This window comes from Chaetodon trifascialis, chromosome 10 (genome assembly GCF_039877785.1).
Source record: "Chaetodon trifascialis isolate fChaTrf1 chromosome 10, fChaTrf1.hap1, whole genome shotgun sequence".
NCBI lineage: Eukaryota > Metazoa > Chordata > Actinopteri > Chaetodontiformes > Chaetodontidae > Chaetodon > Chaetodon trifascialis.
The window spans coordinates 23,392,570-23,412,204 of NC_092065.1; the positions used below are offsets into that span (position 1 = coordinate 23,392,570).

The 19,635-nt window shown below is 43.7% G+C and overlaps 1 protein-coding gene across 1 annotated transcript in view; it reads left to right on the top strand.

Moving 5' to 3' along the window:
- The window catches only part of hipk3a (homeodomain interacting protein kinase 3a), a 32,599-nt gene extending 14,155 nt beyond the window's left edge, over window positions 1-18,444 (top strand). Inside the window, exons 5-18 of the mRNA XM_070971865.1 lie at window positions 1,832-1,955; window positions 6,088-6,207; window positions 6,754-6,840; window positions 7,106-7,290; window positions 7,489-7,654; window positions 8,193-8,316; window positions 8,564-8,658; window positions 8,842-8,996; window positions 9,281-9,442; window positions 9,525-9,896; window positions 10,105-10,266; window positions 10,353-10,627; window positions 13,043-13,197; window positions 13,918-18,444. Coding sequence (XP_070827966.1) covers window positions 1,832-1,955; window positions 6,088-6,207; window positions 6,754-6,840; window positions 7,106-7,290; window positions 7,489-7,654; window positions 8,193-8,316; window positions 8,564-8,658; window positions 8,842-8,996; window positions 9,281-9,442; window positions 9,525-9,896; window positions 10,105-10,266; window positions 10,353-10,627; window positions 13,043-13,197; window positions 13,918-14,478 — 2,743 coding nt within the window. The 3' untranslated portion in view covers window positions 14,479-18,444. The remainder of the gene's footprint in view (window positions 1-1,831; window positions 1,956-6,087; window positions 6,208-6,753; window positions 6,841-7,105; window positions 7,291-7,488; window positions 7,655-8,192; window positions 8,317-8,563; window positions 8,659-8,841; window positions 8,997-9,280; window positions 9,443-9,524; window positions 9,897-10,104; window positions 10,267-10,352; window positions 10,628-13,042; window positions 13,198-13,917) is intronic.
- The last annotated feature ends 1,191 nt before the right edge of the window (window positions 18,445-19,635 follow it).

The window sequence follows — 19,635 nt, forward strand, 5'->3', positions numbered from 1 at the left end:
CAGTCTTCCTCAAGGCTCTTTATGGAATTGCATAACTGGACATCTTCCTCTTCTTCCTCTTGAAAAGGCAATAGCAAATAGTAAAGTGTAATTTCCTCTTCCAGGACAAAAGGCGTCAGTTGTGCTGTAAATGTGATAGATGTGACATTTGCAATTGTGTGTCTACACAAATGCGTACACGCACACATAGAAACACACACATGCTCAGTGTCATGCACACATACACACGATGAGTGATGTCCCCATTTATCACCCTGTAATACTGTTACATTATGGTCTTGTGTCCGGTTGTTGCTTGGCAACAGTCATTTCCCCTGTGGTCGTCACAGCAGTGGTTGCTATTTGCAGCGCTGTTGCTCAGCTGCTGGGTCCAGGTCTAATGGTCCTTTGTTTTCCTGTGCTGCCTCACACTACTGCTGCAAGATAAGTCTAATTTGAATTGTGTAAGTGACAAAGTCCATTCGTTTGAAGAGATTTAGTTCTTTGTTACGGTAACACTGCACGCACGTCATATGAATGTATTGTTCAATTTGAGATTCCTAAGTAAAGAAACCTGCGAGTGTAGTGCAGGGAAACCGTGGAGAGAGCTGGATTTCTGGCAGTGACAGTTACGTGCTGTGCTTTGTGGTATTCTTAAGACCAACTTCATTTTTCAACTCCTTAAAAACGTCCTTAAAGTTGCATTAAATTAAGAGGTAAAATAGGGTTTTCACAATGAAAAACTTTAACCATAAGATGAGGAGTGGAAATTTGTGGAATTTATCGGTCTGAGGTTTTCACAAGGAGGCAAAGGTGATATTTTAACAACGATGTAATTACACATGCCAGTTCCGGAGGTCCCATCTACCTTTCCTGCAACGGTCATATCCTCCTGAGACCCAGCCGATTCGTTTGTGTCCTCTGTAGTGGACATTTGGTTTTGGTCTATATCATTTGACTCATTTGAACTACCCTACTAAGTCCTGGTGTGCTCAGTAGATGACATCCTGGCCTTTCCAATGATATCTCATGTGTTTGGGTGGGATGAGGGGAACTTTGTTTTCATGCTGAGACAACGTGGAGACTGCAGCAAAATGCAAATGCAAGGAAAAGAGTAAAGATAAGACAAATATTGTTAAGATATTGTTTTTTTTTAACTATGGTAGTCATATATTTTCTTGTTAATGAACGTGTCAGGAATCATAAAATTGGAGTCAGAGCTCAGTTAAACTTTTTGTTCGGAAAAATAATAGCAATGTTATGAATGTTTAATAATGTCGATTTTGTTCAATAGTTCAACAAAAGATACAGGCCAAATGTTCAGTTTCATTTGAAAAATGGGTTGACATTTTGGTTGTCTTGTCAGCCTGTTATGATTTCGTTGTGTTATGGTAAAATCGTTCTGTTAGTCCACTACAGTGGACATGCTGTAAAATCTAAACTAAAAATATTTTTTTTTTACAAAATTTTAAATTGTGAGCTGTTGTTTTAGTTCCAAAGAAGCAGGAAATCACACACACAAAAAAAAAAAAATAAATTGAAAGATACTTTTTTTCCTCGGTTCTCAAGAGGATATACAGTATGACCTAGACAACCTAATGACCCTTATTTCTCAGGGTTACAAGTCAACCACAAGATAAGTATGACAAAGACATTTTAGAGATCATTTTGTCTGTTCCATGATGGCCACCCACAACAGTTTTTTAATATGGTGCTTAAAATGCACGCTGAAATACCATAAAAGGAACATCACAGTCCTGTGGGCTGCGACAGGTCTCATTAGTTTTTTTATTTTTCATGGTGACCGACTCGCAGGCGTAACCGTCTCCGCCTCTCTTTCCTCTCTCTGTAGGGCTCCTGAGATTATTTTGGGCCTGCCATTTTCTGAGGCCATAGACATGTGGTCACTGGGCTGTGTGATAGCTGAGCTCTTCTTGGGCTGGCCCCTCTACCCGGGAGCGCTGGAGTACGACCAGGTAACATTCCTGACACACACACAAGCAAGAACTACACGCACACAAACTCCAAAGAGGGGCAGCAGAGACCCTAAAGATGTATCCCTCTCGCTCGAAGGGAGAGGGAGCGAAGAGGACAAAATAAACAGAAAGAAATTAGGAATACCTTTTTAATGCTTATAATTCTTAGCTTTCTGCTTTCTCAGTAGCTGAAACTCAGCAGTATGTTCATTATACAGTTAAACCTTTATTTGTTGTTGCTCCCTGATCTCTCTCTCGCCATATGACCGAAGTCCAACAAATCCAGCATGAAATCCACCTAATACTAATCTGAGCTGAGTGAATCAGGAAATTGTTCTTGGCAATATGTGTGATTATCTTCCCACGGCGTTGTGCGGTCTAAACTACACAACTGGGACTTTAAACGGAGTCCCCCAGCGAGGGATAGGGAGCATGGGAAAAGGCCCGCTCCACATTCACAGACCAGTACGGGATTACCCTGTGTTTGACTGTAGGCAACTCTGTGAAGACCAGAATTAAGACGGTCTTGTTTTCAGTGTAAGAGAAGAAATGCTATTGTCGTTTATAATGTTTGGAGAAATTATATTTGACCTTTTATGGATATCAGCAAAATTCTCTTATCTTGCCCTTTTTTGCCAAACCAAATATTTGAAATTGGTTGGACTTCATAGTCCTAGTACACGCCAGCACCAGACATTCTTGCTCATTACCATTTTTTTTTAAAGAATGGATAGCTTGTTTGGTGAGACCCTGTTTTATGCATGATTGTTTTTTGAGGGGTCTTGTTGGTGAGTTGTCACTTGTGTCTCCTGCAGCAGCTTGCAGTGGACAGTCGTCAGAGATCGTGGCTGATGGAGCTGGAGATGGACAGCTCTGTTGTAGGGGTTGACTGATTATTGGATCTGATATTCAGCTTTTTTGCAATTATTGCAATCTTAAATTTAAAATTTAAGTTTAAGTATAAGACTCTGATGTACCCGCCTCCCTCTGTCTGTAATGGTCCCTCCCGCCCACAGCAATGTCTCATTGGTTACACTTAACAAGTAATAGCCTATCAACACTCAAGGCTACTGTGTCTCTTTTTCAGCATTAAATTAAACACATGCTTCATCTTTCATTTGAGTAGTAATACCACAGTGTAAATATACTTACAGTTGAGTCCTGCATTGAAAAGGTTAAAGTACAAAAGTATTAGCATCAAAATAGTAATAGTAAAAAATAATTTATAACAAAAGTTATCATAGAAATTGAGTGAAAAGTTCAATGTTTCCCTCCAAAATGTGGTGGAGTAGAAGTAAAAGTAGCATAAAATGGAAATACTCAAAGTACAAGTACCTCAAATTTGTATTTAAGTACAGTAGTTGAGTAAATGTATGTAGTTACATTCATAGTTACATTCCACCTCTGGTTATTCCAAATGTTCACACTAGGATTCTTATTTTTTTTGACAAATGGATATCAGTGCCAAATATGGGTTATCTGTTCCCTTGATTACTGATAACCTTTATCAGCCCTGGAGGAAAACAAAACAAAACAAAAAAAACATTTGGGGCTATCCTGGCTTTGGTGCACCACTGGGCCAAGCCAGGACACACACTCGCACCCTCACTCGTGCACATTGAGCCCCCCAAAGTATGCTGTTCTATGCCAAGGCTCACTGCAGTTCCACTCTACACAGCAAAATGTATTTATAAACATAAGCCTGATGGTAGACATGTACACACACACAAACACACACACTGTGGTGAGCGTTCAGTGCACCATCAGCAGGTTCTCAGTCCAGTGCCCTCTGGCCAGTCAGTGTGTTTGTTCTGGGCCGTAGACATGTGCACGTGCACGTGCACTCATGCACGCACACATGCAGGCTGTAAATGGATCACTGTAGGATTTCCATTGGTCACGGGATTCCTGAAGTATCTTGGAAGTTTTAGAGGGGTGATCAAGACGGGGCAGGCCCGAGAGCTCAACCAATTCTGAGGAAAAAGTCACCACATGTGTGGGAAATTTACAGATGGCTAATTTTACAGAAGTACACCAGAATATATTTTACAACTTCAGATCAAGCAAAATAAATCAAAAATAATGACAAAACAACATATTATCAGTAGAAGTTCATTTTCATTGTCAGTCCAACTTAGTCCAGCACAGGTCATGTGGTTTTATATGGTGGCCATGTTTGGAACTCCAGTGAAACATGAAATCAATTTGCATGACTCAGTTGCATCATCTTTTTTAAGGTGACCACAATAAACTCTGTCTCTGCAATAGATTTTACTGCCTGTGTCGGGTGAGAAAGTTTGGAGTTGCGAGTGTGAGGGAAGGGGCAACTGTGACCTCGGGCTGCCTCTGAATCATTCATATTTTACCTGCCATAGAGCAATGCACGGTCAGAACGTGGCAGGCTGGGAACAACCTGAGTCTCAAAATGACCTAACCGCAAAATGTAGTTATGGAAGTAGAGAAGGGTAAAGGCAACAGAGAGCAGCGCGAGCAGTGTAACTCGTGTCTGTTGGCTGCTTCGACACGCTCGGCTCCAGCACAGACTGTCAATGAAGTCGACTAACCCACTTTTGACGCTGGTACAAGCTCCTCTATGTCCGTCGGGTGTGAGTTGAATGTTCAGCTGACAGCACTGTCAGCATCCTGACAGAAGAGGCTCTGTGGTGCACTACCATTTCATATCTAAACTCTGACTAGGACACACAGTTTTTCTTTGTGTACGTGGAAATGTGATGTTTACACGTCTTAAAGGTAAAACACAACATACACTGTATTCCAATTTCTGCACATGCACGTTTTTCTCTACCAGCACTGTATGCAGATTAATTTTGAGTATTGAGTATCATCTTAAAACACTGGTATTCTGATATTGTGACAATAGCACATGATAGCTGATATAGTGAAGACACCCAGGTTGACTGAGGCACGTTTTCCAGATCATTTTTTGCACAGAAAGGAAACATGGTGGAAACGCAGAGACCAGCTCATCTAGCATCGGTACATTTAGGTGAATACGGCATTAAATCAAGTCTCTGATTCCCATTATTTTGATGTTGCTGTGTTGCAAACTTTTAGATACAATTCCAATATGGCGATACAGTTACAGTTCACTGTAGCATTCACTGTAAATTCTGCACAATTCTACCACTCCTTTAATTCTTAAATGGATCCCTTTAGGAGACTGTAGGATCCTTTCTTTAAGAATGACTTCATTATTGTGTTTTCTGGATGTTTTCGCTGGTTTGACGCAGGCTCCGGTCATGGGATTTACATCAGGGTCCCAGACCTTTTAATCTGTGATCTAAAGTTCGAATCAGGATATTGAAGACATGAGGCCTCAGAGGACGCTGTAGGTTAAGCATGAATGAAATGTTTGTCAGTACCAGTAGGACTTCGTTTCTATAAGTAATGCAGGGTTTAAAGACTCTTCTATCATAAACTGAATCTTCAGTGTATGAAACTGTTTATTTGTGCTGCATTCTGCCATGTCAGTGGCCTCTGACCCCCCCCCCCCCCCCCTTCTGTGTGTGTGTTTGGCTTGTTTGCTGCATCCGCCTTGGGACATGAAGTGCTCCATCTATGTCTGTTTGGCAGAGCAGTGAAGGTTGAAGTGCAGGGATTTTAACATGGCGTGTTAGATAACAAGCAAGTTACAGAGTGTAGCATAAGCTTACGTGCCTCATGTTGTTTTTCAAAAACTTCCTTTTCATGTTTGAACAACCATTGCGTCAGTGTGTTTTTTATTTCAGCCAGTTCATGTCACTCATTTACCACCCTTGAGGAGCTTTCTCTCTGTTCACAGAAAACACATTTATTTTCTTTACCTCCTGCATGGTATGAGCTCAGCACCAGTGAAACCGTCCGCTAAATGTACCTGCACACTGATAAGATGCTGATGTAATATTCAAAAGCTGAACTCAGAGTATTTTCTGTAACTGGATAAAATGAGCGAAATGTGTTTAAGCTGATGATCATATTTTCAGCCAAGTTGTTGTGACGTAAACCATTTTCTGTCTGTTCTCTCTTTTTTCTGCCATTTCTCTTTTTCTACATTTTCCCATGTCTTCTGTCACTTCTTTCCTGTGTTGTTTCACTATACTTCAATTTCTTTTTTTTTTTCCTGTCTGCTCAGATCCGGTACATCTCCCAGACTCAGGGCCTGCCAGTTGAGCAGCTGCTCAACAAAGGGACCAAGACCTCTCGTTTCTTCTCCAAAGAGTCCGACTCTCCCTACGCCTCCTGGAGACTAAAAGTACCCATACACAAATCACACAAACATACATGCCCATAACATGCATGTTTTTCCACATGCAAAGCACACACACTCAATCAATCAGCAACAAAAAGCAGGAGCTATTCATTGGAAATTGAAGAGGAAGTCCACACAGCAAGGAGAGCATGAAGTACATCCCCGATAGGAAATAGCTGCATAAACTTTTCAAAACAGGACAAAGCCAGCACGCCCTGAGGAAAGCTCTAGAAAATATGAAACCCTGTTTAGACTACCTGCTGAGCTGACTAAATAATTTGAAATGAATGTGTGCCTAATATTTATCTGTCCATGTACTTCCCGGCAAACAGCCAACTGCCTAACACTCTGACCACATGGATTCACATGGAAACGCATGTTTGTTCCCACTGCCTGTGTGTATTTTATCTCTACTGTGACCCCTTTCAAACACGACAAATCCCGCGGTAGCTATCAACACAGAGATGCAAAAATGTGTTTAGACAAAAATCTGAACACACTGTGCCTGCATACAGATTTTTTTTAATCTTAATATTTCTGTCCTTCCAGACAACAGAGGAGCATGAGAAAGAGACGGGACTTAAATCCAAAGAAGCCAGAAAGTACATCTTCAGCTGTCTGGATGACATAGCACATGTGAGTCCAACACGCCCAAATGGCTTTAATCACATTCAAACCATGCTGAACAAATCCAACATAAAGACGTGCAAGAGCACAGCAATGTTCTCTTTTAAATATGTTTAACTCCATGATCACATGTCAAAACACGGCGAGCCTAGTTACATTGCTGTTAAATGAAATCAGCTGACCTCAGTCTCTTTATTAATTGTGACACAAACAGTTGTCCTGTGTGTTTCTCATATGTCTTCTCTCTGCATGTCTCATTGTCTCCGTCTATCAGGTGAACTTGGTGCTGAGTCCTGACAACAGTGACATGCAAGCAGAGAAGGTTGACAGGAGGGAGTTTGTGTCTTTGCTGAAGTGCATGTTGCAGATCACAGCTGAGGACAGGACTGTTCCCTCCAGTGTCCTCAATCACCCCTTCCTCACCATGACTCATCTGCTGGACTTCCCACACAGTAACCAGTAAGGCTGCTACAACTGCCATTGACACAAAATGTGTTGGCTGGCACGCTCTTGTTTGTTTTCTGTTTTGTTTTTTTTCTCTGTAGTAACTAGCAGAGTACAGAGACACGCATAAACACATAATTGTTGAATGTACTCTGAAACTCGAGTCATCAAACGTGCCCCCTCACCCCCTACAACTCCTCTGATCTCCTCCAGCGTGCAGTCATCTTTCCGCATCATGGACATGTGCCACAGTCGGCCCACCAGTGCAGTTTTTGATGCTCTGAATCAGAACACCATTCATTTCTCGAGACCTCCTGTAGCCCCCCCTGCCTCTTCTGGCCTACCTCTGGGCTACAGCAACATACCAGTCCACACTCAGGTGAGACACTGTAGCTGTGTGTGGTCTTACGGGCCCAGGGCGTGTTTTACCTCCATATTTTATTTTTCATAACACCAGTAATCATTTACATCAGTGTGACAGATGTTGATTTTGTCAGTTCATTTTGCAGACAATGCCAGTGCCTGTTCAGTCTGTGCCTTTCAGCATGGCAGTGACTAGATGATTGCAGTTGAAAATTAAGCCTCGACACATTGTCTGTTGGTGACACCCAATTTCTTCCAGTCAGAACAGAAATGCCTATAAACATGCCTAATCTTTGGTTATGTAATATTTCTGTGCTTTGTGTTGGTGCCGTTGACCTATTGTTGCCCTCTTCAGGAGAGACGGTGCTATAACATTGTCTCAGACTACTGGTTGTTTGTTACATGTGACACTTTGAATCAGTGTGCTCAAGAGTAAATGCCCGTATTTTCCCTTTTCTCCTCTATATTATCGTCCCCGTCTGCCGCTCTGTCTCTGTCTCTTTCATTCTACCATCTTCTCTGCCACTCCCTCCTTGTACTCCCTTCTAATCCAGACTATAACCCAGTCGGCTCCGTCTGTGTTGCATCATGGGATAGCTCTAGCAACTGGGAATGGTCAGTTTGGGTGCAGTGACTCGTTTCCACCTGCCCTTCTTCTTTGTCCTCCCAACATGCAAGGTATGTAGGCTGCACACTGCTTACAATGATTACATAAGGGGTTTTTGTTAGTAATCTGAGTAATCTTAATACAGGGATTGCCTTTTTAAAATGTTTTACAGTGTTAAGGCAGCATAATGGAAGACATTACTCATTCTGTTCCAGTATAAAGTGGCTTAACTGCTTTACCAAAAAGCTACTGAATTTAGTCATAACCTTTTTGAGGTGCATGACAGCTGCTTTGTTTTTTGCTTTTGTTTTCTTAAAGGTAACCTTAACCAGCCAGCAGGGTATTCTGTTCCCATGGTAACTCAGGCCCCTCCCATACAGCCCTTACCAGTGAGGCCTGGTGTAATTGCTCAGGTAAGACACAGACCCAGACATAGATTCTCCATAGGTGTGTAGCTTGTTGGAATAGAGCACTCTCTTGAGTCCCTAACATAACCTCTGACCCCAGCATCATTCCTGTGGGGCAGTTAACCCAGGTCAGAGCTATGGGGAGCAATGGATGATTGCGTAACATCCCTGATTTCCCTGTCCCTGTAGCAAGCCTGGTCCAGCCGGGGGCAACAGCTCCTTGTCCCAGCAGCCTGGCAGCAGATGACTCCAGTGGGTCCTCCCCCCTCTCACCCCCCTCCACCACCTCCATCCTCCCTTACCAACGACACCACAGGCGGCGCACAGAGGATCGGCGACTGGGGGTGAGTCATCCAAACCGAGTCTGGAAAGTTCCCTGTTTTAAGACTTCCACTGGTTGTAAAAATTGTTTTACATTCAGTGAGTACATGCAGTAATGGATTCGACTCAGCATTGAGAAGCAGGACCTCACATATAAAGTTCTGTACTATTATTTCAAAGTTCTTGTTATGTATTTTTACAGCTTTATTTGCTTTTATCGGAGCATAGCATGTAATTGATTCCTGTTGCATATTTTTACTCAAAGTGTAAGGCTGCATTATGTTTCTCCTGCATTACCTTTTAACAGGAAGGTGCGTCCCCACAGCAGCCACTATAGTTCAGTGATGCAACAGCCTCTCCTGACTAATCAGATGTCAGCCCTCTCTGCCCATCAGCCAATCAACATTGGCATAGCCCATGTTGTGTGGCCCCAGCCAGCCAATAAAAGGAACAGACACAGTCACAACAGGTGAGACTTTGCTCCTAACCTTTGAAGTTAAACCTTTCTGCCACTTTATTTATAGCTAACATGTCAACTGTTCTGTTAACAGGAACCTGTCCCACCTCAACAACATCCACATATCAGCATGCCGGACCCCCAAGATAGCAGATGTTGTTGGACAGGCGGTGGCACAAAGGGAGCAGCCTCAGAGGGAGGTGCCTCTGGTGGAAACCAGGCAACCGGAAGTTCAAAACACAGATGAAGAGGAAGATGATGTAGAAGAGGAGCTGAGCTGCTTCAAAGGGGTGGCACCAAATGGTAGCAGCCAGTTGGATCTGTCCAGTCAACAACAGCGAGATGTGGCGGTTCTGATGGGTGACACACCAAGCCCTGCTCCCAGTGTGATCAGCATCCATAGTGAATTGACTGATGGAGAGGATGAGGGGGATGATGAAGACCCTCAGAGGTGTCGTCTGAGCGAGTGAGTGACGTCAGAGATAAAGGAAATGTTCCACCGACAGATATGCAGACGAACTCATTGTAATGCTGAGCGTTAGTGAAAAGTCCGAGCACCTGTTTGTGTTCAAATCTAAAACTTCCATGTGATCTACTTAAGTTCATTCTACTAACATGACATTTAAACATGGCTTGAGCCTCAGTAAGGCTAACCTGCATTTTTCTGTCCATAGGTGTAAAGAGGAGTGTGTGTGTGAGGCGTGCAGAAACACCAGTGTGTCCATGGAGCGAGTGTGTTCCCTCAGCAGCCCCGACAGCAGCCTGAGCACCAGTTCTTTTGCCTCCAACTCACTCCAGTCCAGCCCCTCCCTCTCACCATGCAAGAGACCTAACAGGTAGATGAAGAAGCGATGATGTCCACAAGGAGACATACACTCCTGTGTCCAGTCGTCCTAATGTGTTATCTCTCCTCTGTGTTCAGCATGTCCGAGGACGATGGCCATGAGAGTGGCTGTGACACAGTGGAAGGCTCCCCCACGTCTGACACGTCAACCTCCCCGCACGGCAACAACACCTACCGTTACCTTGACAACAGTAACCACAACAACTACCCACCGTTGGCTGCCATGGTAGCACCACTGCCTTCCCCTGCAGTGCAGGGCAGGAGTCCCCGTGGCGTCAGGACAATGGTGGTTCCACCAATGAGAGTGCAGAACAACAACACTCAAGGGACAGAGGAGCGTGTCCAGAGAACGGGTCAGTGGAGATGTTTACCTTTCCAATAGGGAGCATATGTTTTTGTTTGTATGTCTATGTACTGCAAGGCTTCTTATACGCATGATGGATTTCATGTTCCAGAAGAAAAGGAGCGTGTTTCTTTCATTACAAGCTAAGAGACACTGACGCCCTCGGAAAAATATTGTTTGTGTACTAACACCTAGAAAAGTTTTTTTCCCCATAAATGTGTGTCATCTTGCCACCTGTCATGTGGTCTGTCACCTGTGCTTTGGCGGTGTCTGCTTTGCAGGTCATATGGAAGCAGTAGGGGCTTACCACCCCCTAGTGGGTCATAGAGGCTTTAACAGGTGATCAAGAGACACCAACAGAGAACTGGATACGTTGTACTGATACCTCAAAGATGCATCCATTGGAGAGTCCTCTTTTATTGCTTTTCCTCCATCAAAAAGCTGTTTTCTTTGAGGAATGTTTCCAGGAAAGAGAAAAATCTTTGCAGAACTGGTGTATTCATTCCTCACCCATTACACATGTGTAGTTAAATAGGGTCATATTTTTATATATGTGTGTATGTGCACTTTACTTGAAATTTGTCAGCATCTAGTGTAAGCTTCAGTGAACCAGAAATCCCAATTCAAAGCAAGCTTTACTCATTCTGTGTGCTGTGCAGAGAGAGTAAAGTGATGGAAGCTGTCCTCATCTGAGCACTCGCTTTGGCTCATGGTGGACGTCTGTTTCCTGTTAATCTCTTAAGTAACTCTGACCAAACCTTGAAAAGAATACCTGAACTGCGGCTTAAGTAAAACAAACCACTCCTTGTTTCACATCAAGGAGGGAGAGTTTACAGCAAACGTATTTTGTGAACTGACGTCAGTTGGTTCCTGGAAGTGGAGGGAAAGGTGGATGCATCTCATTTGGTATTGAGTCAGGTCCCATGTTTCCTCTGCTGGTTCTTGCCATGCAGCAAATGTTGCCCCAAGGCACTGATCTGAAATCAGTTTCTCTGTTCTGTTACTGTCACATGGTCATTTTTGTTAATGGTGACGTGATACTAAAAACCGATTCAGATCAGAGTCCAAGGGTCAACTTTGCTTGTCAAGTGCTTTTTCTGAGTGCCAACAGTCTGTCTCTTCCTATTTCCTCAATTTACTGAATTTCATTGTCTAGTTTTACAGTGCTGTCTATTATGGGAAGATCCCCAACTGTTAAAAAAATGCCATTCCTCTACACCACCAGCTCAGACATTTCATCTGAAGCAGGTCATTTTCTGGCAGTCATTGGGTTCACTGCGCTCCTAAAATACAAAACCTCTTCCACACCGATTGTAACCCGGATGGAGTGGTATTCTTCTGCACGACGGCATGAGTGGTGCTTCTCTTTGGGCAGCAAGTAGCTGATCCAGCGCAAGTTTCTAGGAATGGGTGAAATGTCAGCACCTCAACATGTCTGCCGCTGTATATGTTAGGTTTTATTTATTGTTGTGATAATTTTCAATGCATAACTTCTGATTGCAGCCACTTTATCGTATAAGCTCTCAGATTATACCTGTTAATTTTAGATTGCAGTTCACCTTTGGTTGTACTTCATGTAAGCAGGCTGTTCTTGTTCAGTTGCAGTTGCCGCTTTGTCTCATAAAGATTAGCTTGTGGTTGCCCCTTCAGTTTTGCCTGCTTTTGCTTCGAATGTGATTTCTGTTTGTTGAAATCATTCCACTGTGATTGCACAGCTGCAGTTTGGTGCTGCTACACTGATTGTATTTCATCAACACCGAGAACAATTTGGCATCTTTGCTAACGGTATGTTGCTGAACCTGTGTAGTAATGTCTTTTACACAATCGTGCTTGTGTTTAATGCAGCGTCTCCTGATATTGAAAGTCGCAGGCGTTCAGTCCTTTCACTGGCGTGCTGGGCGCAGACTCATGCTGTATGCAGCGTAAAATCTCATCACTGTGGATCACAGACTGAAGGAAAAAGGGAATTGATCTTCTGACTTCTTCAGTAAAGCGACAATAGTTTGTCTTGCTGCTCACAGACTTATGTGACGTGTAGTATTAAACTACACTTGCTGTTACCACCTGTAACTACAGGTGTCGCTGAGTCAACCAGGACTGAAATCTTAAGGAATGCAACTTTAAACAACACCTGAGTGAAGTCTGGCTTGAGAGCATCTTGGTCACTTTGTTTAAAATGTGTTTATCAACTGTCAAATTCTTTAGACCCAAAAACCTGGATTGAAGTTCTACCTCTGAATGTATGTCTTTCATATCTGAATCTGTTTTCTCTGGTATGCATGCGTGTTTGCTGCTTGAAATCTTTGTAAGTTGTTGGTCTGCTTCACTGTATCCGGTCTTGCAGGTCAGGTGGACTAAACCTGCCGTCCAGTTTTACAGTATACATATCTTTGCCTGACTCACTTCTGTCTTCTCTTTGTTCCAGCCTCAGAGTCCTGGTCCCGGTCCAAAGGGCGCTGCAGCCTCATAGGACAACACAGCACTCCTTCCTCCGTCCCCCTCTTTCCATCGGCCCCCCCTCTGTCCCGACAGCAAAAGGTGACTGGGCAGCAGCAGCAGCACCCTCTGGGCTTTGGACAGGTCAGTTAATTTCTCTGTCTGTCTCTTATAGTATCTGGAGCATTATGCAGGTCCTGAACACAAAATGTATTAGTGAATTTTTATAGGATGGCGAAGGCCTAAAGTAACATGGCAGGAAGATGAAACCGGTGCCCCAAATGATTTAAGTTGGGGTTGTGTTGCTTTGTGGAACAAGAACAGGTGTTTTGCTGAGCTTACGTAACAGCTTGCACATGAGTGTGTGTGGGAAGCAAAGACAGTATTTCTATGAAAAGTTAAACCCAAGGGCTACATTGTGGAAGCAGACAGATGTGAAAATCCCAGAATGTAGTGTGGCGCTTTGTTAGTGAGGTAGTTTGTGAAGACTTGCCCGTAGAGATATGCGTCTCTGAAGCGCACTAACAGATGTTTAACATGTTGCGTCTTGTTTGATCTGAATAAAAAGGAAAGTGGAACCAAGACATTTCTGCTTCTGGCCGAGAGATTGTCCAGCACAACGTATTGTTTTTACACTTCAGTGTTAATTAATGAACTTTAGAGGTGCTGGTAGGTGGGTTTCGTTACCTTTGGACTGAGCCAGACTAGCTTCCCCCATTTCCAATCTCAGCTGCTGTCATGGACACACATGAGAGTTGTATTGATCTTTTCATCCAAGTCTCTGCAAGAAAAATGTGGATATATTGTCTCAACAGTGTGTAGAATGTGTGTGTTAACAGACAGTCATTGTGTTTCCTCTCTCAGGTTCAGCCGTACGGTTCAAACCTCAGCAACAAAGAGTGGAACGGCAACTATGGGCCTCTGCGACCGCATGCCTACATCCCCCCTACTGTCCACACACACACCTTCACACACCTGCCACACAGCAGCCCCACGCACACTGCGCCCGCCCCGCACACGCACACCCAAGGCCTGCCCGCACACACGCTTCTGTCCTACCCCCCCAGTGGCCCCCTCACCGCTGCTCACCACCCCCACCCCATCCTGCCCTCTCGCCCTCCTCCCCCTCTCCTCCAGCACAGCTACAGTCTCTCCCACCCCCAAGGAGGCGCTATAGTTCACCAGGTGACCCTGGGCATCAGCACCCACCCCCACCACCCTGGACCCCCTGCTCCCCACCCACACAGGCTCCTCCCCTCCCCAACCATCCACCCACATCAGCAACCCGGCTATGCCCACCACCCCCACCAGTTCAAGCCTCCCTTCCCCCCTCCTCACCCCTACATGGCCTCCCCGGCCGCCTACACAGGCTTCCCTCTGAGCCCCACCAAGCTCAGCCACCACCCCCAGTTCTCTTACATCTGAGGAGCCGGACGGGGCCGCAGCAGTACCTTCTCGTGAGGAAGGGCAACGGGAAATGGACTGGGGCTGCAACCTGGGCAGGTAGAGCTTGCAGCAGAGCACAAAACGCACATTTGTGATGACGAAGACGAGGAAGAGGAAAATGTGGTCAACTCGAGAAAGAAAAGTAACAATGCTGAAGATAATGTTTCATGGGGGCACGCGGCCTCTGTAATCTGGAGGTTCTCGTCAAAATTCAGTGACGGTGTTTGATTGTCAGAGCAGCGTCAGCTCTGAAGGACCTCCTGCGCAATCACGTCGGCCAAACGCAGCAAACGGCGATTGAATAAAACGGCAAAGCTTTATACGAGAACCTGGCAAAAGTGAATGAATTCACAGATGACGGCGATAAGGAAATCTGAATTAAGAATGTGTCCTTCGCATATTACCTCCTGTCATTTGTTGTTTAGGTAGTGTTCAGAGAATATAATCTAATTAGAGGCTGGAAATCATTTGTTGTTGTTGCTGTCAGGGTGCTCAGCCTCCCCTTCCCTTTATCTTTGTTGCCTTGTAGCATGTGCTCGCCAGTCAGATCTGTCTGTTAAGCCATCCCAGTCTGTATTAACCAGGATTGAGCGCTCCTGTCTGTGTTGGAGGCAGACTTTACTGCTGCCGTCTCCTAGTGCCTTAAAACCAGAGTCTACGACGTTACTTCAGGAGTTTATAGATTGTAAATTTAAATGGGCTTGCAGCACTTAACCCTCAGACTCTGAATATGATGGGCTTATTAGATAGATATGAGGATAATGCTTGTGTTTTAATATTGGCAAAGGCTGGACTTCGGTTTGCTTTCTAACTCAGAGTGTGGATTTACTTTAGCTAGTGGCTGCACATTTAGGGCTTTGACTGAATGAGCTTTTTATGTACATAAAGAGTGATTTGATATTTTGATAATCGATTTCTATTCACTATAGTACTTAATTCATAACAGTATTGTCACTGTTTACTGTAACTGCAATACAATCTAGATAGCCTCTGGGTTGCTGTGTTTTTGTTATGTTGCATTTAGACTTGCATTACTGCATTTTATGTTTTAGTTTTTGGGGAGTGGCATAGACTAAAAGAAAAAAAAGATGGTTTTATGTTTTTACTTCTAAATGCTTCTCAGTGTTTGAAATAACCTATGAACTTACAGTATCATTGCTGGGCTATTGAGTGTTCGAGGTGTATCGGTAATTGTTTCAAATATTTGTGTGAGATGATCCTTTTGTCCGTGTATTGAAGCCTGTTTCTCAGTTTTGATACATTCCTTCAGGGTGGATGCATAGCCTTGATTGTTTTGTTTTTTTTTCCTTGGTTTTGTTTAATTTCCAGTGTGTAGTAGAGCTGCGTCTTTACCTGTCATATCAGCTGGTATTTTACTCCAATCAGCACCAAAGACTGTTCATTAATCATTTCTGAAGCATGGTCGATACGATTTCTCCTGTCACCTCCAGCATACTGTTGCAATTATCAACATTAGAATATATTGTGAGATCTCTATTTTAAAAATGAGGTTGAGGTTTTATTTTTCTGAGCTATGTTTGGCAAAGTGTATTTGGAATGTATAGATAATAAGCTGCTATGTAATGATTATCTGCCACTTCGTAGCTGTGAATTTAGAGGATTAATCTCATTCTAGCCTGCATTCTCTCCTTTGTATTGTAGTTCTGACGACTAGATACAATAGAAGTGGGTTTTATTTTTAAGTATACTGAATGCTATTCCTATATGCTAGTGCCTCTGTATATTGGCTTTGTTGTTTTGAAGTGATTGTAAACTGCTGTAATGGAAGTTATGAGTTTTTTTTTTTTTAATCTGTTGCTTTTTGGTTTGTGTGTGTGTGTTTTTGTGCGTGTTCATTTAGCATCAGTATTTCAGACGTAGGCTGGGTTCACTCTTGGATTCTGTAACCGGTGTGTCGTTGACGTGTTATCGTTTTTTCCGAGTTTTATTCTGATGACATGGTTTGTATTTCCTTTACTGGACTGTATTCGCAACTCTTCGTACTGTACAACTAGTGCCTTTCCTCCAACAAGTGGCTGCCGGATGAGGTCTTGAATCGATATCGGAGCAGTCGGAAAATTTGTAGACTAGTTCCTCCTCAGAGGAGCGGCTCCTGTTTTCACGTCCCGAAACCCCAAAGGTGTTTGTTTGTTCGAGTAAGATGAGGTCTGGAAACAATCTTATTTTTCACCGAATCCTAAGAAAGTGCAAGTCAGGGAACGCGCTCACCAAGAACACCGTGCAGTACTCAAAAGCATAGGGCCCGAATACACGCAAACGCAAAGCTTTATTCTCACACCGTGAATGTATTTGTGGAGCTTGAGACTGTTTCTGGTTCGCAGATGAGTCATTTGTTGAGTTTCTGACGGCTACACGGCGTTTTCTCTCACGTTGCGATCGGGGTGTTGTATGCAGCTATTACCATAGGTAGATATCATCATGTGTTTCAGTCAGGGGGTTTCAAAATGCTTTATCCATCAATCCTACGCAAAGTTTAGCTCCAAAGCTGTCCCATCCTTATCTATGGAAGCATGTTGCTGCCACTGTGACAGACAGTTTCTTGTTAAGAGAAGCGTTTCTTGTGTTTATGAGATCCCTCAAGAAATGTTCATCCAGAGCCATTTGGTATCTAGTACTATGGAGAAAATCAGTCCTAACATGAATAATTAGAACCAGCAAACGTCTCTTTGCAATAAGAAACTGGATGTTTTTCTGTCATGGTGGCAGCAGTCACGCGGCCGGACACACCTTCTTAAATGTATTACATTGTAATGGTTTTGCTATGTTGCTTGTACTGGTGGGTGTATTTTGTGTACTCGTTTAATATGCTACTGTGTTGACGATTCGTAGACAAACGAGGATGCGCTCGTCAGCTCGGAGCGCAGCCTAGAATTCGAACTGATGGGCGTGTGTCACGGCACGGTGATCCCCTTTTTCACCCCGTGCCGTGCAGCTTCTCTCCTCGACTCCCACATGCCTCTGTTCTTTGTCGGCTCAGCACCTGTGATGAGATGAACATGCGTCCCACCTCAGCGATGTCCCACGCTATAATCCACCTCCACTTTGGGTTGATTGCTTAGGATAGATAATCCCGCTTCCCGGCAGCCTTACGCTGACAGTTGCATCATCAAAGTCAGCGCAGGGTCACCCAGTCCCAGATCCAAAGCTCAAGGAGGACATGGAGCCCAGCAGCCTTAAGTAACAAAGCAGGCCTGAGGACTTGTTGAGTACTTGGAAAACATTAGAGGAAAATTGAGCTCACTGCCTCTGTTAAAGATTTTTTGGGGGGATTTGGCATTAAACAGGGATTGGGTCCAGTCTCTGCTTTCACAAAGTAAGGTCTTAGTCCGTGTCGGCCTGCTTTTACTGGGATCTCACATGGCAAAACTCAACAAACATGGGTCTGAGCATCTCATTTAGGTGCTGGGCTGAGAAACAAATAGTGAGATTTGACTCCGAAGACACGTTTTAGGTGGATTTTATACCACAGTTATCTAATTATCGGGTTGACATTTATTGTATTTAGACACAAATATGTAGACGTGATTGCTAAATTGAAACTGTTACTGTTTTAAATATGTGTAGATCTGTGTGGCTTTACGATTTTAGTTTTTGATTTTTATTTTCTTTTTGTTTCTTAAATGCTACACTAGTTTGACATGTAGCAACTGCACTGTGCAATATACAACAATATGAGGACTGGGAAAATGATTATTGTTTGGATGTAATAATGTGTGTCTTACCAGTTTGCGGTCATTTTCTCCCCCCCCCACCCCCCCCCCCCCCTAGTTCTCAGTGAGTTTCAGTGTGACCAAGCCTTATGTACTTTGTCACAAAAAGCGGGTTCCTTCTTGGTGACTCTTATTGGTGAGTGTCAAATTATGAATTGATGGTGTACTATGTCAAGATTCACTTTGAATTAAACAAAGATCTTTTGCTTCAGTCGCTGCTGTCTTTGTGGATGCACCTGTCACGTACAGGTATTACTGTTTGATGTGTGGTAAGCACATCATAGAGGTCGACGCGTGACCCTGTTTCTAATTGTTATGCTGCCATTATTCTGTCCCCTCACGCCTGAAACTGAGGCTACAGTCTGGCCTAATGTACTTGATATATATGGGGGCTACATGGGATCAGCTCAGCCAGTTCATCAGTCATGCTGACAAACATGTCACTCAAAGTTCTGCATCTGATTTGCATTCAAGGTCCGAGGTCCACAATGATTGGAGGTAACAAAGCAATATTCAATCAGTTAACGTGCCTTTAATGTCACCTTGTGTGATTGCGTCGGCGTGAAACGGGTCGACGAGGCTCGGACAGTTGGTCCATACTTATTTCTGACAAATACATTTACGCGAGTTGTAGAAACTGTCCAAGAGAAAAGGAGGTGGTCTGTGATGTAGGAGCAGATTCTCTGGTGTAACGTTAACATGAAAGCACAACACACAACACTGTTACCATGACAATGATGCCAACGATAGGGAAATAATCCACGTTAAAACCAAATTCATCTGGGGACAAGAGCACAGTGAGTGATCTCCATCTGCACTGTGTGTGCTGAGTAGTTACACTTCACAACAAACCTGAGGTGTGGCAGGGGTCCTCAACCACGTTTGACAAGGGCCAGACTTTCAAAAAAAACACTTATTTAGGCCTGATTAGCCCATTATTGTTTAATATTTCTTACTAAGTGTTATTTTTTTAAGTCTATATCATGAACTTTCCAAAACATGGAAAATATCTAACTAGAAAATGCTCTCAAACTTCCACCAAGGAGGCAGTCAGCGCTCAAGACAAAACCCACAGTTCAACTAGCAATGACAGAGCCCTCATCTCTAAAAACTCATCTCCAGGAAGCAAACAAGAATACTCTGTTTGAGACTCAGTACAACAGCTGGCCAACGAAAACCAAACCAAGTGACGCCTCATGTGTCTAATAGACGAGTGATTCTCTGAGTGTCTGTGGACTGGCCAGGGCTCGACAGACTAATCAACCATCGCTGTCAGGACGGACTGGACCTCTTCTGCTGGTGAGGGACGTTAGAAGTGCACATTTTCTAAATTCATGGACATTCTGTAGGCCAGATGTGACCCACGGGCCAACGTTTGATGACACATTCAGATAAAGACTCTGAA